The 22,715-nt window shown below is 35.9% G+C and overlaps 1 protein-coding gene across 1 annotated transcript in view; it reads right to left on the bottom strand.

The window, feature by feature from the left end:
- The window catches only part of DSG4 (desmoglein 4), a 46,289-nt gene that overhangs the window by 6,542 nt on the left and 17,032 nt on the right, over positions 1-22,715 (bottom strand). The window contains exons 2-12 of the mRNA XM_063076633.1: positions 21,416-21,451; positions 19,779-19,910; positions 18,019-18,174; positions 17,513-17,657; positions 15,545-15,711; positions 15,145-15,279; positions 13,755-13,940; positions 8,358-8,629; positions 6,962-7,101; positions 4,415-4,633; positions 1,607-1,903 (exon numbers count right to left, since the gene is read on the bottom strand). Of these exons, the coding sequence (XP_062932703.1) occupies positions 1,607-1,903; positions 4,415-4,633; positions 6,962-7,101; positions 8,358-8,629; positions 13,755-13,940; positions 15,145-15,279; positions 15,545-15,711; positions 17,513-17,657; positions 18,019-18,174; positions 19,779-19,910; positions 21,416-21,451 (1,885 nt within the window). The remainder of the gene's footprint in view (positions 1-1,606; positions 1,904-4,414; positions 4,634-6,961; positions 7,102-8,357; positions 8,630-13,754; positions 13,941-15,144; positions 15,280-15,544; positions 15,712-17,512; positions 17,658-18,018; positions 18,175-19,778; positions 19,911-21,415; positions 21,452-22,715) is intronic.

The following is a 22,715-nucleotide window of genomic DNA, read 5'->3' as shown; positions in this document are numbered from 1 at the left end:
GTCGTTCACCAAGGTGGGCATGAGCTCTGTCTGACAAAGGTGCATCTAACATATGAAATGTTTTTAGCACATACCAAATACATTTACGGTGTGCATAATCTCATTGGGAACTAACATCAAAAGTCTTAATTTGAGGCCCTTTGGGAATATAAGATTTTGGCTAAGACCTCTCTCCCCACTATGACACCTCCCCTCTCCCTGATAATAGACCGTGGGCTTCTTCTTTGAAAACAAGTGTCCATAGGGCTATTCCCTTCCTATTCTACAATCAGCTTAACAACTCTCATGCTTTCTTTGCTTGGGTCAGGAAAAGTCATGAAATTTTGAGTGCTGGTCTGATGGAAGCGAGCTGATACGGGGTTTTTAACCCTGAACTGCTCATCTACCTCAACAGAGAGTTTGAACGTGCCAATACTTGGGTCTTATCTTGAGTAGGGCCCAGGCACCAGTAATTTTTAAAGACCTCCAAGTGATTCTTATGCACAGCTGGATTGAGAACCATTAACAAAGGTTAGCTGATACCTCTGCTCAATTGCTGTAGAATCAAATTCTGGGAAAATATCTCTAATATCATTTTGAGAATCACTCATGATCTTTGTGTAGCCTTGAAAACTCAAAGATTATTTTAAGAAAGCAAGCTTGCCCAAAAGTCAATTGTTATTTTTTTATACCTTGAAATGATAATGTTTTAATTTGTGCTCATCCAATCAAACATACAAACAGTTCCACAAGTTTAATCCTCTAATTTGAGAACCCAGATTTTGATTCCCATGAAATCTAAGTACTGCAGGGGCAACCTCAAATGCGTGAAGTATCTCTCCTCTGAGGAGCTGTTTTAATACATAGTATAGTGAGAGGAAGACCCTGTTTTGAAATTTTTGCTTGGGAACCTTGCCATTCCTGTGACCGTGGTCTTAGTTCACACACTCATCCAGAGCCCAGAGGTTAATTCGCGCTCTTCTTTCTGCTTCCTACTACATCAGAGTGAGCAAGTCACCTGAGCTCCCAAGTCCTCATTGACTTTCATTGCCTGTGGACTGAAGCCCAGAACACCCAGTGCACCATGAACATCCCTCCACTCTCGCTTGCAGCCTACCTTTCAGCCTCTCCACCTCCAGAATGTGCTATGCCTTTCTGTCCCTCTCCCCTGTTTGTTTGTGTTGTTCCTTTGTCCTAGATTGCCTATTGGATTTCCCTACACAACATCCTCCTTCTAAGAAAACCCTCAGTTTTCAGGGTCCATTGCAAAATCCACTTCTTCCAAAAAGATTTTCCCAACTTCCCGCTTTGACTTAATTGCTTCTGCCTCTCTACTCTTAAAGCACGTTGATGAAATTTTCATTATAGGATTTATTTTGTGCTTTCCTATAATGTATTTAATGATTTGCATGTTTCTCATCTGTGAACCCTCATTAACCCTAGATCTTCTTAATTATCATTATTGAATTAGTACCTCCTCTTATCAGTCCCATTGTTTTCAAGGGCACACAAAAATTGCCATATATACCAAAAAGAAATGGCCAAATGAACTGAGTCATCCCAATGAGCCTGGTCACAGTCCTATTTTGGAAAACTGCCAAAAAGAAAGATTTGATTTGGTACTTACAAAGTAGCAGTAAGAGGCCCAGAATGATCAAGCCAATTCCTGCTGGTCCAAGACCAACATTTGAAGCCACAATTTCGTCCTCAGTGACAGGCCCATATATGACATTAGTAACATCCCCAGTGTAGATGCCTGTGGTACTAGATTGCAAGCACACCTGGTCATTATCACAATCACAGGCAACTAACTGTAACATCTGTGGCAATTCACATGCCCTGTTATAGCTGTCCTTCACTATGATTGGGACTTCATAAAGTCCTGGAGATAAAGGCTGCTCAGTCATAAGGATTGCAGAGGTAGCTGAAAAGGAAGGGAAGAAACAGAAAATAAATTACAGTTCATTGAGGGTAACCCTTCCTAATACCCAGGACTAATCTAGAGCCTAATTTTTTCATGCTTATTCATAAAGCACCCTGTACTTTTATATATATATATTTATAATTAACTGTTCGATACTGCTCAGGCTGGATTGTTATTTCTACAAAGCAGGCAGGGACCCTGTTGCTTCTTTCCAGAGCAACAGTAATTGGCATATAAGACACAGTCTAAATATTTGTCCAAAGAGTGAAAAATATTGAGCTGAAAGGAAATATTGGATGTCTTCTATTTAGGATTTCAGCTTACAAATACACCTTTAAGACTGTTGTTTATCTCCAAAATTATTGCCCCCATTCAAAATTATTCCAATAGCGGGCCGACCCCGTGGCGCACCCGGGAGAGGGCGGCGCTGGGAGCGCGGCGGCAATCTGGCCGCGGGTTTGGATCCTATATAGGGATGGCCGGTGCACTCACTGGTGAGCGCGGTGCTGCCAGTCACAAAAAAGACAAAAAAAAAAAAAAAAAAAAAAAAAAAATTATTCCAATAGCTGTTATTTTCCTAATTCTTTGTGCTACCATTGCTTATCCATTTTTATAGAAAATATTGCTTAAAACATTGGCTGAAACTTATTTATCTACCCAAGGGTGGATTTAGAGATTAAATTTACACCTAAAACCATGAATGATAATTGATTACTTCATAACACTCAATATTGTTATTATGGTTTATTACCTTCAGTTAGCTATATGACACACCAGCTACATCTACCAAAATCTAACCCGTGCATAAAGAATCGAACAAGACAATGTCACAGTACACTAGGTGAAGTTCATTCTGTTCTTTAACACCAATATCACAACAGGGCTTAGGAATATTATCTCCAGTGTGGCTATATTTTTTACTGGTAAATCTATAATATTACTTGAACACCTTTATCAACCTCCATAGAACATTTTTTCTTATATGCTTACTCATAATATCTAGGATCTGAATGAGGAAATTAGTGGTTAGCAATTATTATTTAAGAATGGCATATTCAGCTTTATATGGGAAAGTGAACTCAGAGTTTTCTTGATTTTAGTAGAATTGCTTTGATGTATTTAGCTTTAAGAAAATATGAAAGTGTGTCTGTTGAAAAAAGCTAAAAAGAGTTGATGATAAAATAGAAGTTGCTTAATTTTCTCCTTTGACCAATTCTTAATCGGTGGCATTTTTTCTGGCGTCATTTTAGGGTCTCTTCATTCTATGAATGGAGAAGCTTGGTGGCCTCAGAGAAGAGAGAAGTATTTCATCTCACCTTAGGCTCCACAGTCTGATCCTTACCCCATGAAGTCTTTCCTATTGCCTCAAATGATTTTAGATTAGGAAGCTGTCTTAGCCCAGATGAGGTCCTCTCATAGCATGTTTTCTATCATTTATTTAACATTTCCGAAAAAAGAACCCAAGATAGATAAAATGTTATGTTGCCTGAAATTTACTTTTTGTTGTTATCAATGTCAGGCATTTATTTTTATGTAGGTATGGTCAGGACATATACACCTACTACTTTGGGATCTGTTTTTCACTTTACTTTCTTTGGTTTATGTATTCTTTTGTATCTAAATACTTTGCAGAATTCTAACTTTAATGGCTATATCTTAATAATACCACATCTAAATAATATGTACCCATGTTTGCTTAATCATTCCTCTAATATTGGAAATTTGTATTTAAATTTTTACCCTTAAAAATAATTCTGAACTCATAGGTCTTCAAAAAACAATTTTATTAATCTTACACGCTCCTAAGTGAGTAGAAAATGTATAAATGTATTTTCAGAGGCATTTGTGTAACTTGCCTGAAATTATTCAGTCTAGAGAACTGTGACATCCCTATTGAGTTAGTCAAGGGTTTTATTTATTTCAGACTGATCAAATATTGGTTTAGCATCCTGCCCATATAAAATGAGGGATAAACTGGTATTTATATACTAGTATTTGTGATTGCAGTACTGGTGAAACATTTTGACTTTTATTTTATTTCAATTTTTCCCCAAATATCGTAAGTGAAAGTTTTTTCTTTATTTTTATAGCAGTTTTAGTTTTACAGTGAAATTGAGCAGAAAGTATGGATAGTTCCCATACCCTCCCCCACCCACTACACAGTTTCTCCTACTATTGACATGTTATATTAATGTGGTACATTTGTTACAGTTATGACTCATTATTGATATACTATTATTAACTTAATTTTATATTAGGGTTCCCACTTTGTACTGTACAGTTCTATGGGTTTTGCCCATAATGTGCATAATGTCATGTATTAAGCATTACAGTATCATACAGAATAGTTTGATAAAAATACTCTGTGCTCCACATGAAATTTTTTTTATTAATGTAAATATGCCAAGAATTATGGAAACAGAGATAGCATTACTAAATGACTTGACTAATTATTTGGTAATCGTTTCACTTTTGGACTTAAGAGTATGAGCACGTTTACATTCCACTTACCATTTATTGATCTGATATCCCACATGTCAGCTGTCCCTGGTGGCTGATCAGCAACACAGAAGGTAAAGGGGGACCCATAGGAATGATCGCTAACAAATATAAGGACTGATGCGGAGGAAATGCAGATGCTTCTTTTTTCTGGAAAAATCTCTGGACAGTAATTGTTGACATCAGGAACCTCGACACATATGGTTCCCGTAGCCGTTTTCCCAGAGCCATCTGAAACAGTAGTGTCATGGGTGTTAGCATAAATGGTGTCAGGGGAAAATTCTTTCTAATAACCTGTGATGATGCCACAGCATATGGGAACAGTAGGAATGATTCATGAAGCATGACAGGTTCTTGCCTCCTTCAACAACCTGAAGTCACTCATGCATTAGCATGCGACCTTCCAGTCACACTGGCTTCTTTAAAGTTCTTCAAACAAGTTTTTTCCTAACTCCGAACTCTCGTGCATTTTGTTCCCTCTTCCTAAAATGTTTTCATCCTCATTTCATTCTGCTAATTCCTGCACATCCTAAAATGGAAAATTAAATGTCCTTCCTCAGAGAAGGTTTACTGCTTTCTCTTTTCACCCTGTCCCCATAAATCAGACTCCCACATGATCTTATAGCCTTCTATTCAGGATGCTTATTGAGCCCTGTATTTGCAGAAATAACCACAATGGAAATTAATAATTATTTGTTTATGTTTTTCTTTCTGTTTTCTCTGTTGATTTTAATTCTGTCCATTAGTTGCTATTTCTCTCTAAAATGGCACTTTTGAAAACAAATGTAAATTTATTAATTTTTTTTAATACTCCATTTGAAACACATTTTTGTTTAGTGTAATTTACTAGAAAGGGCAGGGAACTAAGAGTTAGGAGTCTGAGCTTTTAGTCAACTTTTCTAATCTATTTTCTGTCACAGTGAATAAAGAATTGTTTTTACCCTGCAAGGAGCCTTAGTTTCTCATTTGTAAACTAGAACATTATCCTTTCTAGGGTACTTTATACTTTACTAGGTCATTTTCTGAGAAGTTAATAAACTTCTTTTTGAGATGTTTTCTGTATGCCTACATGGTGAAATTATTGAGTTAATTGAATGATGATAAGCCGAAAGCCTATTCACACGCTAAATCATTTTGTATTGTATGTTCTTATATCCTATTCAGCACCGGACTTTCTAGACAAAAGAGTCTATTTTATTTCGTCTCTCATTAGAGAGACATCAGGTTATCTCCAGATTGTTTTATTTGTCATTCTCTGGTACTCTGTGGATTTCTTATGGCCTTGCAACATGGCAAGCAAAGCTCTAGCTTCTGCTTACAGCATTTGCTTCCTGGTGGAGTTTACTGTACATAGAGCTCTGCCTCTTCACCCGAGGGCCATGCCAGTGCAGATCCTCTGTGCCAGTGCAGATACTCTGCTTGGAAAGCTCTGTGCCAGTGCAGATACTTTGCTTTGGCGAATAAACAAGGAGCCCTGTTTTTAATTTTCTCTTGGTACATTTTGATAACACTTTTTCTTTTCATTCACTTGAAATGACTAATTTTTTATCCTAGTTTTTGAAGATTTTCATCTATGACTGAAAGGCAAACATAGGGTGCAATCAACATGGTTTTCTGGAATATTGATAATAAATAAGACAATATTATTTATATAACTGACTCAGATGTTAAAAGTGACACCCGCAACATGAGGACCAGAATGTATGGACTGTAATTGCTTGGGCTTTATCATGGTTTCTTTTTCATCTTTTGCTGTTCATTTATCTTTCACTTCGTTTGGCTACTGTAAAAGTCAGATATAAACTTCATGCAAACCCACAGTATCTATCTGTTTTTCTTCTTTCCTGGTTACTGACCTTTCTCTGTTGTTTTGTTCTGTAGCAGCTGGTTTCCTAGGCAAGGCTTCAGAGAATCATTAACTATTGATAAACAAAGTCCTGCTGCTGCTCACCAAGAGGAATGCTTTATAGATTTTCCCACATGAGAAGTGGCTCAATTACGAGTTAATTCCATGCATCTATCTGCACTTTTAATTTGGATCTTGCATTTGGAATAACTTTGTGCTTTCATAGGCAATGTGTCTAATCAAGCAACACTCACACAGGCCTCTCACTGTAGCTCAGTCTTAGTGCCTCTAAAATAACTATACTCTTGTGGACACTGCCTCCCCCACAGGTGATCCCAAAATGAACTTTGTGCCCAGCTTGTAGCTCTTATTTAAGTAAACATTCCTAACATACTCTACAAGTGGGATCAGTCATACCCAAGAGATTAGGTCATAAACCGAAACTAAATTTTTACATATTTTAACTTTTATGTTTTATGATGTAAGCTACATACATTTTTTTTTTGAAGTAGGAGAAATAAATTAAGGCTTAAGTGTAAATTATGGTTATAATTATAATTAAGTTTGGTTCTTAAAATAAGGTGTTTAGAACTTTTCATAAGTCTTGCACTAAGTGACATATTTTGAGGACTCAAATATCAACATTATAATAATGTTTATAATATTTAATATAATAGTACTAATATTAAAATACTCCAAATAAACTTTCTTACCATCTATAGCCAGGATCTCTGCTGTGTATATCCCATTGGTAATATATTTTGACTTCTTATCAAATTCCCTAGAAAATTGTATCTCACCAGTCCTTGAATCAACTTTTAACCAGTTGCCTGCATCATGTCCTATGATATACCTGTTTTTAAATAAATAAGCTCATCATTAAATAAATAAGCTTTTATAAAAGTTAGTACTTAAGTCACATAAGAGCTACAATGTGGTTAACATATATTGCCATATATTGTGTGTGTGCTTTATAGTGATAATTGTCTTGGTTTATAAATACGTACATATTAATAAAAATCCAATGTTAAATATATTCATATACAGGTTCAAAACAGATTTTAAAAATTTCATCATTCTTACTTTTCTATGTCTTCGTATAATTGTTAATAAAAATGTGTGAGGTTTATTTATTAAATCAGAGTAATATTCTTTATTCACCTCATTGTTGGTCTGTTCAGGGGCTTGTTCAGCTTGTCTATCTAAGTCTTGTTATAGATAATTAATTTGAAGTGGTTAACCTAATTGGAAGAAGTTCTGGTCTCTGAACCAGACATGATTTCAAGTCTTCATTTCGTTTGTCAGACATCCTTTTTCCCCACTCCATACTGACAGACTTCATAATTTTTGCTGTCTGTCAACTTGTTAGCTGACTAACTAATTAAGACAGTTAACATTAAAATAATTTATAAGTCAACTGACTTTTTTAACTCCAAAAATATTGGGAGAAAGAAAAGGAGAGAGAGAGAAGGGAAAGATGTAGAGAAGACCTATATATTTCACTGTAGATATTTTCAGAGTATTTTATATAGTTCTCATTCATGTATAATCTGTGTACCTAGTGCCCCTAATACCTACCTTTCAGTTTCTCCTGTTCTGACTTTCTTTATGCTTATCAAATTTCTAAACACCTGTGTTTTAGCTTCTTCCATTGTTTTTTCCTCTTAGGTTAAGCAGAGGATTGAATTTAGTCTCAAAGTCATAGATAACACAGATTTTAAGAATATAAGCAGTGACTCATCTTTTATGATGTTTTATTGTCTACGTTATGGTTTAATCAGCCCAGGTCCAGGGAAGTACAACTGACCACAAAGATCAGAGACTTCACAGAGTAATTTAGGTAGCTCTTTGATCTTACAATTGCTCCCTGGGCACAATTAATGTTATAACCAGTTGGAGACCTTATATTCTCTAAAGCACTATTAAAATTCTAAGAATATTTCAAACGCTGTAATAGTCTTCTAAAACAAATAAACAAAACAAACAAGCAAACAAGAAAGCAAAGCAAAACTCCAAAAGTACTACAATTCACATAAAATAGCATATACTACATGAATCAACACTGAACAAAACCATGCCACGTTAACATGAACAAAGTATTTGTAGTACCTGACATTTGTTGCAGGATTTCCTGTGTCCAAATCTATGGCTGTGTATGTGCCAAGCACATAATTCAGTAAAGAATCTCCTTTTATTCCTTCTTGCAGATTAAAAGTCATAGAACTTGGATGAAATGTGGGTCCTTCTCTCACATTAACAATCTGTATTCTCACAGGGGTTGAGTGCATTCGAAATTGAGAAGCAACTGAGTGGTGAAATTCAGCTTGGTTTTTAACTCCAATACTAAGATGAATATTAGGCACTTGTTCGTAATCCAGCATCTGAAATGATAGAAAGGAAAACACTCTGAAACAGCAAAAGACTCTCTTTTGATAGAATAGGAAGCCATGGTAAGCAAGCCACGCACTAGATAAAGTCTAGGAGCCATGCAATTCAGATTTTGAATTGAAAAAATTTCACTTATTAATGCATTTGGTATTTTAGACATATTATTCTCTATCTTTTGGCATAATCAGGTATGTAGGTTGCTATGGTTCGAATGTCCCCCCAAGCTCATGTTGGAGCTTGGTGCCCACTGTAACAATGTTAAGAAGGTGGGAAACTCAGTTATGGTACTTGAAAGGGTGGGCCTTTAAGGGATGATTGGATTGTGAGGACTATGCCCTTGTGATGGATTAATTCATTCATGAATTAATGGGTTATCAGGGAATAGAATGGTGGCTTTATAAGGAGAGCAAGTGAGCATGTAAAAATGCTCTTGTGATTCTTGCCACGTGATAATCTGCATTGTCATGGACTCTGCTGAGTGCCCCCACCAAGAAAAAAGTCCTCACCAAATGTGGACCCCTGGACCTTGGACTTCCCAGCCCCCAAAACTGTAAGAAATAATTTTATTTTCTCATAAACTACCAGTTTCAGTGTAAGCAATAGAAAAAATGCACTAATACATTGGTCATTTAAGCCTGCAACTTTTAATTGGAATCAAATTTTAGAGTTTGGGACTTTTTATATAAAAAACCTTGAAATAAATAATGATTTTCTTTCCAAATGGGGTGTTTATGAAAAAAAAAAAATTAGAATGAAATAAAAAATATCCACAACTATTGAGTGAATAAATAGGACACAGATTTTCTTTGTAGAATTTACATTTGAGAATCTCTTGAAAGTATAATCAACAGAATAAAGAAGTCAATGTAATTCAACCTGTAATTATGTTTTTAAATGATGCAAACAACTTCTAAAGAATTCGTGATTATTATAGTCAGCCCTAAACTGTAATTTAATTGCGTTGGGTCTGGTGGACAAGCAGCCTCCTTTGCAGGGCACAGTCAAATAAGTAAATACTTGGCCCAGAGAAAAGTCACCTTTGAAATGGGTTTCCTGGATAAAAGATGAATAGAATCTTTTGATCCATAATGGTTGATGTGGTGACACGAAAAGTCTAAGGTGAAAAAGCAGTTGTAGAAAAGGGAGTACAATGTCTGTTTAGATGCTGAAACATTAGAAGTGTTCTGGAAGCTAATGTAATCATCATTTGCTACACATATTACCTGCAACAGAAGGCAAGATATCAATGCCTTATCAGCAGGATTCTGAGATAAATCTCTGCTTCTGGGGGAAATTCCATGACATCCTAAGTGTTTTCTTAGATTTTAGAGTTAAATTCTTTAGAAGAGCTGATAAGACAGAAATATTCTCAGAAATTCACTTGGGTTCCTGTTCGGAGGTAACTCAGCTGCCTCACTGGAATTTCAGCTAAACCTTCTGAGGTTTAGAATTTTAATTGCTTTGATACATCAGTTCACAGTTGTCCATATAATATCAAGTCCACTGGTCCACGTAATGGACAAGTCAACATGATACCTAGCACAGAGGTGAGTATGAATTATGTACTAAAAACTGAATTTTCAATAGGAAGAGATCCCTTTTCTACAACTCAATTTTTATTTTTTAGAATTCCATGCTACTTCAAATAAATAAAAAAATCTAATAACCTCTATTCTTTTTGTTTGTTTGTTTGACTGGTAAGGGGATTGCAACCACTGGCAAGGTGTTGTCTGCACCACGCTCAGCCAGTGAGTGCACCGGCCATCTCTATATAGGATCTGAACCCACGGCTTCGATGCTACCAGCACTGCACTCTCCCGAGTGAGTCATGGGGCTGGCCCTAAGAACCTCTATTCTGACACAGAAATTTCCTGGGGTTTTTGTATGTATACACGCAATAGCACTCTATAGATACACATTAATATGTGTCTAAAGGTCTTTCACTTATAGGAATTCACAGAATCTAGGGACAGGAGATTGGTTGACAGCCAATCTTCCCTCTAGCAGGGAGGATTACAAAAGGCAAATAGAGGAAAGGCACAAAGTCACTCATTCATTCTTTGCAAGAGCGGCCCTTTACCAACGATTTTATTATTGTGTCTAGAGGGCAGGGGTCTGCAAAGAGCAATAAAAACAATGGTTTGCCCTGGAGTCTCTTCTTGGAATGAATTGAGAGGCTGGAAAAACTCAATTTGTCCACAATCGAGGGGTAACTCTTAACAAGGATACATAGATGTGTGTTAGAGCAGGTAGGGCCTAGCCTGTGGAGATCTAGAGTGAGGCTCACGAAGATCTCAAAATGAAGATGAACCATCCAGAAATGGATTTGTCTTCCGGAAAGTTTTTGTTTCAATGAATTTTAGTACGGATGCTAAGCTAGATTTGCACACCCAGGTTTTTTTTTTTTTTTGTCTAATTTGATATAGCACTGTTAATTCTAGGAGGACACTGATTCATTCTAGAACTGAAAATAAAACAGGGAGGAGCTTAGAAGTATACATCCAAAAGGAATACGTGATAGCAGTTTTTCCATGTCAGGCAACTGAAAAATGGTTAAATATCTGCCCGAATGTGTATATTTTGCTTTCCAAGAAGGAATATTTTCTGGTACAAATGTGTCTGAAATAGACCAGCAGGGCACACACAGCTGGAAAGGAGTTTCAGAGGTGAACAGACTCGAAATAAAAAACTCAGGGTGCTAGTCATTTCCTAAGACCTGTTTTACTGGCCCCCAATTACACGGTGAGGCACAGATGTGGCAGTTAAATATGACTTTGGAATCAGAGATGTGGCTGGTTCCTGTTTGAGTCGTTCACCATCTGGGGGAACTGAAAAAGTTAGTTCCCTCTTTGGTTCTGTTTCACTTTCTTTAAAAAAGAAATCACTCTTCCTAGAGTTGTGAGGATTAAATGAGGTATTATGTGTAAAGCCTGTATACACACAATAGAACACAATAGCTGGTGTTTAGTGATTGCATAATAAACATTAGTTAGAATTATTATAAAAATAGAGAACCAATACTTCTTTGTTAGAATTCCAATCGGGTAGTATTTGGCTTTTCTCTGTGTATATACATATACCCATTTATATTTATGTCTTTTGTTAGTATTTCCATACACATTTCTCAATAAATACCAAAGGAAGATTATTATCGAAAGAGAGATTCTTGATTTTCTGAGAGATTTTCTCTCGTTAAACTATAAGTTCCTTGAGAACAGGGGCCATGTCTCATTCTCCATATTGTCAGCATATGGCAATTCTCAATCAATTTTTGTTTAATTGAATCATTTGTAATGTCCTTAGACTAAAGAAACGGTTAGATAGAGCTTAGTCAAAAGCCTATTCCCGAGGGACCAGTTTCCATCAGTTAAGTAGAGGATTTAATGAAAATGGAGAGGGACACGGGAGCATTAGCGACTAATGCATTTGGAATGAGTGTCTGACCACCGGCTGTTGAAAATGCCAAAGCCTGGGAAAATTACATGTATGTTCTCCATAATAGATAGTTCTTTTGGCTATGTACTATTAAGATTTCAAATTTCATTTTAATTAACTTTTCATATTATTTTGATGTTTTTAAGCATTTTTTTTCTTGTTTTCTTAAGGGACTTGGAAAGTTATTATCCAGGAAAAACAGGCAGATGCTTTGTTTACACAATATCTAATACTACCTTGACAAATTTTTCATAAAATCAACTAAGTTTTTTGGGCAATTGAGTAAGTACACCTTTAAAAAATATATAGCTATCACAGAAGACACATTATATAAGTCATAGACAGTGCATTGCCTGCTCTGTTAATATGGTCTTTTATTTTTCATTTTTATAACTTTGTGGAGAAATTATGAATTATGCTACCAAGTTTAGTGACTTCCATTTGGCTGGGATTTACACCATTAGTTTCAGGTAAACATCATTGTCAACACTATCTTCAAAGTTTTATGAGTCTCTCCTATCTTCTGGACACTGGGCCAAGTGCTTAGGATAGAAAAATATTAGAGACGAGTTGTTTATGTGCAAAATTCTTAGTATTATTTTAGTAGTAGTAGTTTCATAAATTAATATACCAGATGATTTCAGTGTGCATGGTTGTGTTTTGATGGTAAAGTAGCAATACTTTAAAAACTGCTCCAGAGACTTGAGAAAAGACAAGAGAAAGCCTCAGTGAATAAATAATACATTTTCATCAGGTAAAGACTAAATGGCTTTCTAATATGCTATCCAAAAAAATTTCACAATCACTTGAATAGATAAAAGTAGTGACAGAACTGAGTAACTCCAATCACGCTGTGTGCCAAGCTAAATGTGTGTGTGTCAGTGTTTATTTTTATAGGTGTAAGTGTTGCTTATATTGTGAGTCCCAATTTACTTTGAGAAAAAATAATAATGTTCCCCTTATTACATTAATGTTGATTTAAATCCTATTGCCTTGTGGTTTTATTTGTTTCTAATTTGTAAATTTTTAGATTTGATTGTTGCCATGAAGTAAAAGCAAGTATTTTAAGAAAAATTATCTATATGAAAAAGTCAAACCCTGTAGTTCAGTATTCAGTGTTCTCACCAGAGCTCCCCTTCGTGAATACTCCACTAACAGCCCCACCAAGTTGCTCACCATGCCCTGAACAGGCTTCTCGTTTTCTCACGTCTGAGTGTTTGCTCATTTTATGACTCACATTAGCAATCTCAGTTGTAAGATCTTGCTTAAACCTTCCCCACAAAAAACCTTTTCAGGCAAATCTAGCCCAGCAGGACCTCACCTTCTCTTACCTCATTAATTATTTCATATTTCACTCATTTGCAATTAATTATACTTTACATCATAGCATCTATACTACTATTTATTATATTGTTAACTCTCACATATTATCTAATTTGGAGGTGCTTACCTTACCTTCCCAACTAGATATTGGGCACTGTGAGAACAAAACAGCATATTTTTCTTGGAAATAAATATTGTGTTTCTGGGCAGGAGGGCTTAGATCGACATAACACTTTCCTTAGGATGCTTGTCAATATAAGCAGTATTCAAGGTTACGGTGTACTTTTTCAAAGGTAGATTCTATCTCTAAGAGTCACTTAAAACTTTTTTGGAAGAAAATATACAGAGTCCATACAGTACCTTGACGACTTTCAAAATGCCTTCATTGGTTTGGGGGTCTGTTTGAATATCAAACCAATTCCCCTCATTTCCCGAGAGAATTAAATATTTTGCCAACCAATTATCGGTGCCTTCTTCATCAAGATCAGTTGCTTGTAATCGTATTAGTTCTGAACTTAAACAATTCTCTTCAATACTTGCTGAGTACTGAAATGACATAGATCAATTTTATAACCAATGAATTTTCAAAAGAAGGATATTTACTAATACATAATCATCACTTAAAATACTAACAACAAACTATGTCAGTGATTTTTGCACCATTATTAAATGTCATACACCCAATCAAAAATACAAGAATAAAATGATTTTAAGATAGTAAAACTGATTTTCATGTGCTGTATGTGAAATCAAGGTCAAACTGGCACTTTATTTTTCTTGCTTATTTTTAATTTCTTTTACTCCTTTTTTTTAGACATGGGATCAGATTTTTTTTTTTTTTTTTTTTTTTTGGTAAAGGACCAGATAGTAAATATATTAGGCTTTTCTCTATATGAGAACCTGTGTTGCAACTGTAGTCGGCCCTCCGAATTGTGGGTTCCACATGCATGGATTTAACCAACTGTCGATTGATAGTATTTGGGAAAAAAAATTCAATCTGTACTAACATGTACAAATCTTTTTTTCTGGTCATTATTCCCTAAACAATACAGTATAACAGCTATTTATACAGCATTTACATTGTGTTAGGTATTATAAGTAACCTAGAAATGATTTAAAGTACACAGGATAATGTGCAAACATTATGCCTTTTTATATCAGAGACTTTGAGCATCTGCTGATTTTGGTATCCGTGGGAGGTCCTAGAACCAATCTCCTGTGGATACTGAGGGAGGACTGTATTCGTCTTTGTTTTGCAGCACAAAACAGCCAGAGCCATAGACAGCATGTAAAGAAATGAGCATGGCTGTGTTCCAATAAAACATATATTTACCAAAACAGGCAGCAAGCCAGATTTAGCCATGCTATTTTGGATTTTATGCTGTTTTTTGCTTAAAGATAAAAATGGAAGTTGAGAATGTTTGGGACTCTGGCAGAATTAGTTCAGCAAATTATGAGGCATATACAAATACATCAGTGGTTCTATGTTATTCCCATAGTTATAGCAACACATTTCCAAATTTCTGTGAATAGAGTATGTGGAGTAGATAGATCATTGCTTTCACAGAGGTCTGCTTGGAATAGTGAGTCAAAGATAAACACACAATATGAAGGTGTTAGAAGAAATTCCAAGGTTTATACAGCAAAACTGAATACATCCATCCATGTAACTGAAATGGGATCATGAACTAGCAGGAAAGCAAATCAATTATTGACACTTATGGAAAAAGGATTATGAGTAGCAACTTACCGAAGTTTTCTCTAAAGTGGGGAAATTATCGTTGACATCTAAAACCTTGATTCTACAGTCACACTCGGAAGACAGTCCATCGGCAGCTCCATCCCGATCTGAGCCCCTCACAAGTAGGTTGTACATACTGTGTTGCTTAATGAAGATGAAGAAGAATTGTAAGCCTTAGGTCTTGTCTTGAATAAAATCCAACACAATCCAATGCTGCTCTTTCTCTTTGTTTTGTATACATATCAAATGAAATCTATACAATTGAGCTTTTAATTTTCATCAAAACTGATTGGATTAGTTTTCCTTCCTTCCTTTTACATTGGAATAAGGACACACATGAATCATTTTATCTTCATCTTTTCAAAATTGAATTCTTTATTTCTTATGATTCATTCATAGGAGGTTTTACCTCTCTGTCAAGGAAACTGGACAGCGTGCGGACTTCTCCTGTGTACCTGTTCACCATGAACATAGGTGCACCTGCCGGCTCCTGGGAGATGATCTTGTACGCAATTTTAGAATTCAGGTGATTTTCTTCATCTGCATCTGTGGCACTTAACTTTACTACCAGTGCATCTAGAAATGAAGATGAAGGGGGAGAATGGTTGGGACTCTGGTAGAATTAATTCAGCAAATCATTAGGTATAAGAAGAAAGAGTGGTTGGCCTCCTGAATTCTCTCTGTTCGAATCCATGAAAATCTATTACCATAACTTTCAGCTGTACCAGTGATTACAAAAATAGTGATTCTATAAGATCTTTTACTGTTTATAGAATACTTTCATTCCTTAAATAATTAAATGGTAAATTAGTTGCAAAATATAGCTCTTTTTAATGTATGAAAAAGTTCAATACATTTTTTAATCATAAAGCCGAAGAAACCTATTTTACCAGTTTTGTTTTTGCCATGGTCTTGTGAAATATTCTAAAATGCTTAATTAGAAGACTGTAGCTTAATTAAATTCAATGTTGTAATTACTTATTGAGTACCTATATTCTTAATTGTAACTCATCCAGTAAGCAGATAATTACTATTGTTTGCATTGGAAGATAACAGCACTTTACCAAACAGCCAAAACAATATAATTATTGAAAAGGTGATTTGTCCATAGGAATATAAGAAGTTCTTAATTATTTATAGGGACAAAGAACAGGCACCCTAGGCCAATCCCCAAGGACATCAGTCCACAGGGCCGATATTCCAAAGTTGTCAGGTCCCTGGCATTCTTTTGCTTCCAGACAGGTCTCAAAGTGAAAAACTCTAGCACAGAGAACCAGGAGCCCCTCGAATAAAAAGTGCTAGGGTTCAAGGAATTGGTAGTTTATGAAAGTGCACCCTGGCCTTGTAGCCGTGTGTTCAAAAACTATCTTCACATAAGGAAGAATTCACAAAGCTGGTAATCAACAACCAAAAGGACTTGGTTGTGCGTTTCACCTTCTCTTCCTTTACCAAGGTTGTCCTGAAATATATTATTGAGAAAGCAAAGGTGGACTTTGGATTCCCTTTCTCTGCTTTGCTTCTCTTAGGCAAAACCTTCTCTTTGCCTCTATGTCCTCCCAGCCTATGTCAAAAAAAAAAAAAAAGAAAAGAAAAGAAAAGAAACCCCCCCACACAAAACATTTTCTGTTTATCTGCCATTCTTCTGAAATTTAAACTTATTTTTTGTATTATTTTCTCCTAAATGTATGCAGAGGCATATGGACAGACATAGGCTTGAAAGAGAAAGGGATATTGCAGGGCTGGGGAAGAAAGAGGCAGAAGGCAAAGACAGAGGAGAGAGAGGGAAGCAGCAACATAGGGAAAGCATAAGAACAGGAAGGAAAGAAGTTCAGGAGAACGAATACAAAGAAGAAAACGGTATTAGAGTTAGAAATGAAATTAAGCAAGATGGAAAGAAGTGAAAAAAATGAGAGAGCACAATGCAACTTGCTGTGTAGACTGTGAAGACTGATGCTTGCTCTCAGTGCTTGGTCTGATGGGTGTAGCTGCGTCTGCATCTCTACCTTGTGTGGTTCAGCCAAGGATTTTAAGGAATAGACCAGAACAGAGCCTTTTAAAAAAACATTCATGGTTTCTTCCTCAGTTTGCTCACTTGGATTAAAGTTAATTGTGAGCCTGTAACAGTCTCTGAGAAAGGTGCTAATAAGCACCTTCTACATCACACGTACAGTATAAGAATCTTCCCCAAGTAAGAGGATATTTAGCATTTAGATATGATTTTTTTTCTATCTCAGTTATGTTAGAATTTGTGGGGTTTGTTCAAAATACAAGTTTGTCTTTTTCTGTTCTTTAAATTACCTGTATTTCAATCTTCTAAAGCTTTGACCAAGAGAAACAGACATGGAATAATGCAGAGAAGGAATGTCCTTCTACTCACTAGCGTCACTGTTTTCTTCAATGCTGGTGGTGTACACGTTTTGTGTAAAGACCGGAGGGTTATCATTTATGTCCATAACTTTGACTCTAAGCTCAAGAGGCCTTTCTAAATCTTCTCCCCGTGAATTCAGAGCCCGGCAATAGATCTGTGGAAAATTGAAAACAAACCTGTCTTTTTCCACCAAAGGAAATTAAATACCATGAAATTAAATTACATGCCTGAAAATATATCTGAAAATATGCAAAGAAACAATTTTTACAGGGAATTCAGACTATATTACAGTTTAGTAATTTAAATACCATCAAAGCACTTGATTGTGTGCACGTGCCATACACCAGAGAATCCTGAATTATAAACTTATATTTTCATGCTCTTTCCATCCCTGCAGGACTTTCATTTGGTTTCATCTACTGCGTTTTATCAAAAGTAAGTCATAGTGATGAGATGATATTTTTTAAAGGGAAGAAAAATAATATAAATAAATGAAACATACTGCTCTGACTTACCAAGAAGAGTGGAGTGATCTCTCTGTCCACCACTGAAGTGATGTTAATTTCCCCAGTGCGAGGGTTAATGGTGAACACGCCATAAGGTGGTCGATCAATCCCTACCCCAGAGATTCGATATGTAATCTTCTGGTTCACTTCACAGTCTGAGCGAATCTATGAGGAAAATGGCTAGGATTGTGATCTCATTTAGAGAAAATCATGAACTTCAGAGTGTGGTGAAATGAGAAGGAAATGACTTTCATAGCCAGACGGGCTTTGAATTGAAACCCGGCACCAGCATGACTTAGTCCTGTATGATCCTGGAAAACTCACTTAACTTCACCAGCACCATTTCATAGTGGGGGCAATACCACCTATGCCATAGGCCGTTGTGGGGATTGTATGAGGTAACATATATATAGCCCCAGCCTAATGTATATGTGCATTTGGCATATACACACTTGATGCTAGATTATTATTATTAACCATACATTGTTCAAGTCACTGATTTTTGTTTTTTTTTTGCATCTAAAGAGTTTGACAAAAGATAAAAATTACTATTTCTTTAAAGAAAATTTGTGTCATATTAATATGTACCCTGCCTAGACTTGGGTCTGAGATTTAGTCAAAGTCGTAGATAAATTGAGAAAATCAGAAGAGAAATATGGAATTTAGAGATAGTGGTAATAACTTTAGAAATTTAAACCTATTGTATCATTTTCCTGCTGAATAGATTTTTGGCAAATATTCTGCCATATTCATTTTGTTTTAATAGTTTTATATTTATTGCTGATAAACTTAAACTAATACAGTTTAAATTTTGAAATCTCACCTATATACTAAAGATAAGAACATTCAGTAAAATATTGATTTGTTACCCAAACATCTGTAATTAAATTGCACAGATGGAGATACAACTTTGGTGAGGTGAGCTCTAATCTAAAGATCCTTTATACATAGAAGAATAACCCACCCCCCAATGCATAGAAAAAGAAAAGAATATACAATATGAGTGAGATAACATAAAGCTACAGCTATGAGTTAAATTTAAATAGTAAATTAAAAGTTTCCCCCAAATTTGAAAACTTCTGAGAGAGAATAAATCCCTTTTCTTGAGCTGAGGTTGTACATTTAACATCATTTCTGATACTTACTATATTTTTAATGCAAACTGTGAGTAAGGAATTCTGGTAGATAACTCTACTGTTGATTTCCTTAGTGGCTCAAGGCCAAGATGCCCAGACAGAGCTAGAGAAGCTGTTAATGTGAATCCTATCCTTCGTAGGTCAAATTATTACACATTCTTCTTTTAACTTCCCTTTCTCATTGATAGCCATTATTTGTGAAGGTCTTTTCAGACTCTCCTAGTTTTTGTATTAGAGATCTGGTGGAAACTTTTGACACTGTTCTACTTTCTTAAAGTTCATTAGTCAAGAGCAGTAAACGCTTGACTTTCTGGAGGGTCAGTCTTCAGACTATCACTATGTAAATACATTCCCTATCACATATACAGGCAATAATGAACACAACACAAATGGATGGACGTAGCCCAGTTGGGCTGGAGATCTACATTTTTCTTCTAAGATCACTTGCCACTCCCCTGCTCTGTGTTGGCCCTCAGAACATGATCTTCAAATCAGTGGCTCAGCAATGTGAGCAAATGACTACATGCCATCCTCTTAAGTTACTGTGAGCTGTGAAGCCTGCAAATCCTGGAAATATTTGAGAATCTTCCTGCCGTGCAAAAGCATTTGTTATCAGCTTGTTTTGTCACTTACTCTGGCAATTGGATTCCTCTTCGAATTGTCTTCTCCTTCTCGACAGGCTGTGGCAAACTTGACCCACTCTCGTTTTTGTCTTCTGACAGTTTGCCATTTTGTAGTGCCGTTTTCAATGTCTAATTCTTTCACCTTAAGCAAAATGTTCACGTTTCTTAGAGTGTTAGCACAATTGTACTTAGGACATTTATTTAACATTGTAAGGTGCATCCAGAAGAAACAGTGGTATCAAATTTAAGGAACAAAGAAAGTTTTTACTAATTTGCAACTCTACATAGCTATAGCTTGGTCACCCCCAGCTACTACTTTGGAGTCATCTTACTTCTCACTGTGATTCTAATGAAACAAATTTTATTAGCTATGTGTGGAGCTCATGTTGTGCTAGACTACGTAAGATGCTGTAGTTTTTTCTTTCTTCAATCCATCCTCACCAGATGGGGGCCTTGTCTACCTCACCCTTCATTGAACTCTGACCAGACTTTACAGTCTTGAGAGTTCAAAGATCACCACTGTTCCATGTGAATGAATCCCATACAAAATGAGAAGTTGTGCTGGTGACTTATGCTCACCCAAAAGAGGGAAGGGATTTTTATCTTCTGTTGATGACACTACTGTGGTTAAACATTCAAATATGCAGGATTCAAATTGCAGGATTAGAGTAATATTATTAACTAAATTGATAGTACCTGCAGTGATCCAATGGACAAATATAGGTTCTCAATGTTGTACATTTGTATCTCTGCTTGCCATATGTTTTTTCTTTTGTAGTCTTATGCTTCTATTGTTGGTTGATCTAAAGAATTTCATACTATTAAAGAATTTAGGAATGTTGCTATATGCACAGACATTTGTATGAATGTATAAACATATACATCTGTATATTTATTTTTGTAAATCCTAATATGCTTATTGAAATATGGGCAATTATATGTTTATTTAAGCTAAGGCTTCATTTAACAACCTTTTTGGGGGAAGAAAATATTCCATTGAATGAAACTTAACTTTTCTAGAACCAGTGCATTTATATTCCCCAACCCCCATTTGTATACAACTTCCTGAGATGTAGCACATATTCCCTACTTTGGCAATAGAGATTAGAAAAGTAATTTATTTTTTCCAATGATTTAATATGATCATAACAAAACATGACTACTATGATAAAATGAAGCTGCAGCAGAGATAGAAGTCAGTAGCTTTATTTCCTGAGTTCCACCCCAAATGGCACTAGAGTCTCTGTTTTCTATTTAGTTGGGTTACATGTTTATTTTATTGTTGCATGTTTCCCTCACAGACAGACCATCGGTGATCTTTTTTGCTGATGTAAGTGTCTAAAAAATCCTCTTCCCATTCTAAAGTATTACTTTGCTTCTTTTGCTTTCCATTGGTTGGGAAATGTATAAACAAGCTACTAGTATAGTTTGATAAATAGGAATTACTGAGATAATGAATAATGAGCTGTCACAACCATGCCCTAAAGGCATGGAAATTTGGGATTATGAGTTTTACCATTGCTATTTCAGTTTGGCAGAAGTTCTTTCTCTCAACTTTTACTTGGATGATTATGATTTCTAATATATGATGCATTACAAAACCCACTTTTAATTTTAAATCGAGAAAATAGTTTTATTATACATTACCTCAACAATAAATTCACTGTTTACTTCCAGCACCACCTGTTAGAGAAGATACAACATTAGCATAAACTTGCATAATATAGAGGAAGCAGTGTCATAAAACCATTGATAATATTCTTATATTAATTCAATTTCTTAATATACATTTTGTTAATAATATGGAATAAACATGGCTAATAAAAAGAAACTTTTTGCCTTCCTAAGGCTTTTAACTTTCGGGAAGACAAACACGAACTCGACAGCAAGGCAGATTTGGATACCTGCTACCACACAGTCCCAGATGATGGGCTCAATGAAAGCGTACAGCAGAATGAGTGTTGGGAAGTGAATACTGGGAAGGCTTCCTAGGAGAGTAGAGATGTGAACGAGCTCTGCAGGAGAACATTTCTGCCAGAATAGAACAAAAACACAGCTGTAAAGGCTCTAAGCTTCTGAGGGTGTTACAGAAATGGTAAATATTATTGGCTGGAAGGTAATACTAAGGATTCATGGGAAACAACGTTTGGGGGAAGATCTTGAAGTGCTTTATACACCAGGCTAAGGAGTTTGGACTTAATCGGGTAGAGACTAGTCATAACAAAACCGTTGTCTTTAAGACATGTCATTGATGTGAAGGGAAGATTGCGAGGGAAAGCACCTGAAGTCAAGACACTTAGGAATGAGCAATTGATTGGGTAAGGCATAGTTAGAATGTGAACCCAGGTGATGGAGTAGCACTGGAAAAGGAGGGAAAATAAGGATATTATTAAAGAACTGATAGGGACAGAGACTGTAGGGTGCACGGGGAAGAAGATTCAGACCACTCTGGTGATTTTGGCTCCACTTTCTGGGAGGATAGAAATGCTGTTAGTAGAAACAGAAAATTCCGCAGGAGAGTATCACTGCATGGAGATGATGACTTAAGTTTGTTTTAGTTTCAATGTACTTCTAATATTTGAGATAGATAAAAAAAATCTGAAAAAGTGGAATTTTTCCAAACATTAGTATTATTTGAAGAATATGATGATACAAAATGAAACAATTTAAGAAAATAAATGAAGTAAGCAGGGAACAGAATCTTGTGGAAAATGCTTGTATTTGTTCAGGGGAGAAAAAGAAGTCTAAAAGCAGAAGGATCTGATGGGCAAAGAGAATTAGAGGGGTTGAGGGACCAGGGTTGTGGGTGTAGAGCAGATTCTGTCAGTGTGAGAAGAATAAGTACGATGGAGGATTAGAAAGGAGGCAAGGAAGGTCGGAAGAATGCAGTGAAGAGAGAAAACCATTTTGAGGTGTAATCAGAGGAAAATTATGCACATACCTATTC

Source organism: Cynocephalus volans, chromosome 13, assembly GCF_027409185.1.
Source record: "Cynocephalus volans isolate mCynVol1 chromosome 13, mCynVol1.pri, whole genome shotgun sequence".
Taxonomy (NCBI): Eukaryota; Metazoa; Chordata; class Mammalia; order Dermoptera; family Cynocephalidae; genus Cynocephalus; species Cynocephalus volans.
This window is presented reverse-complemented; position numbering and strand designations above follow the sequence as displayed.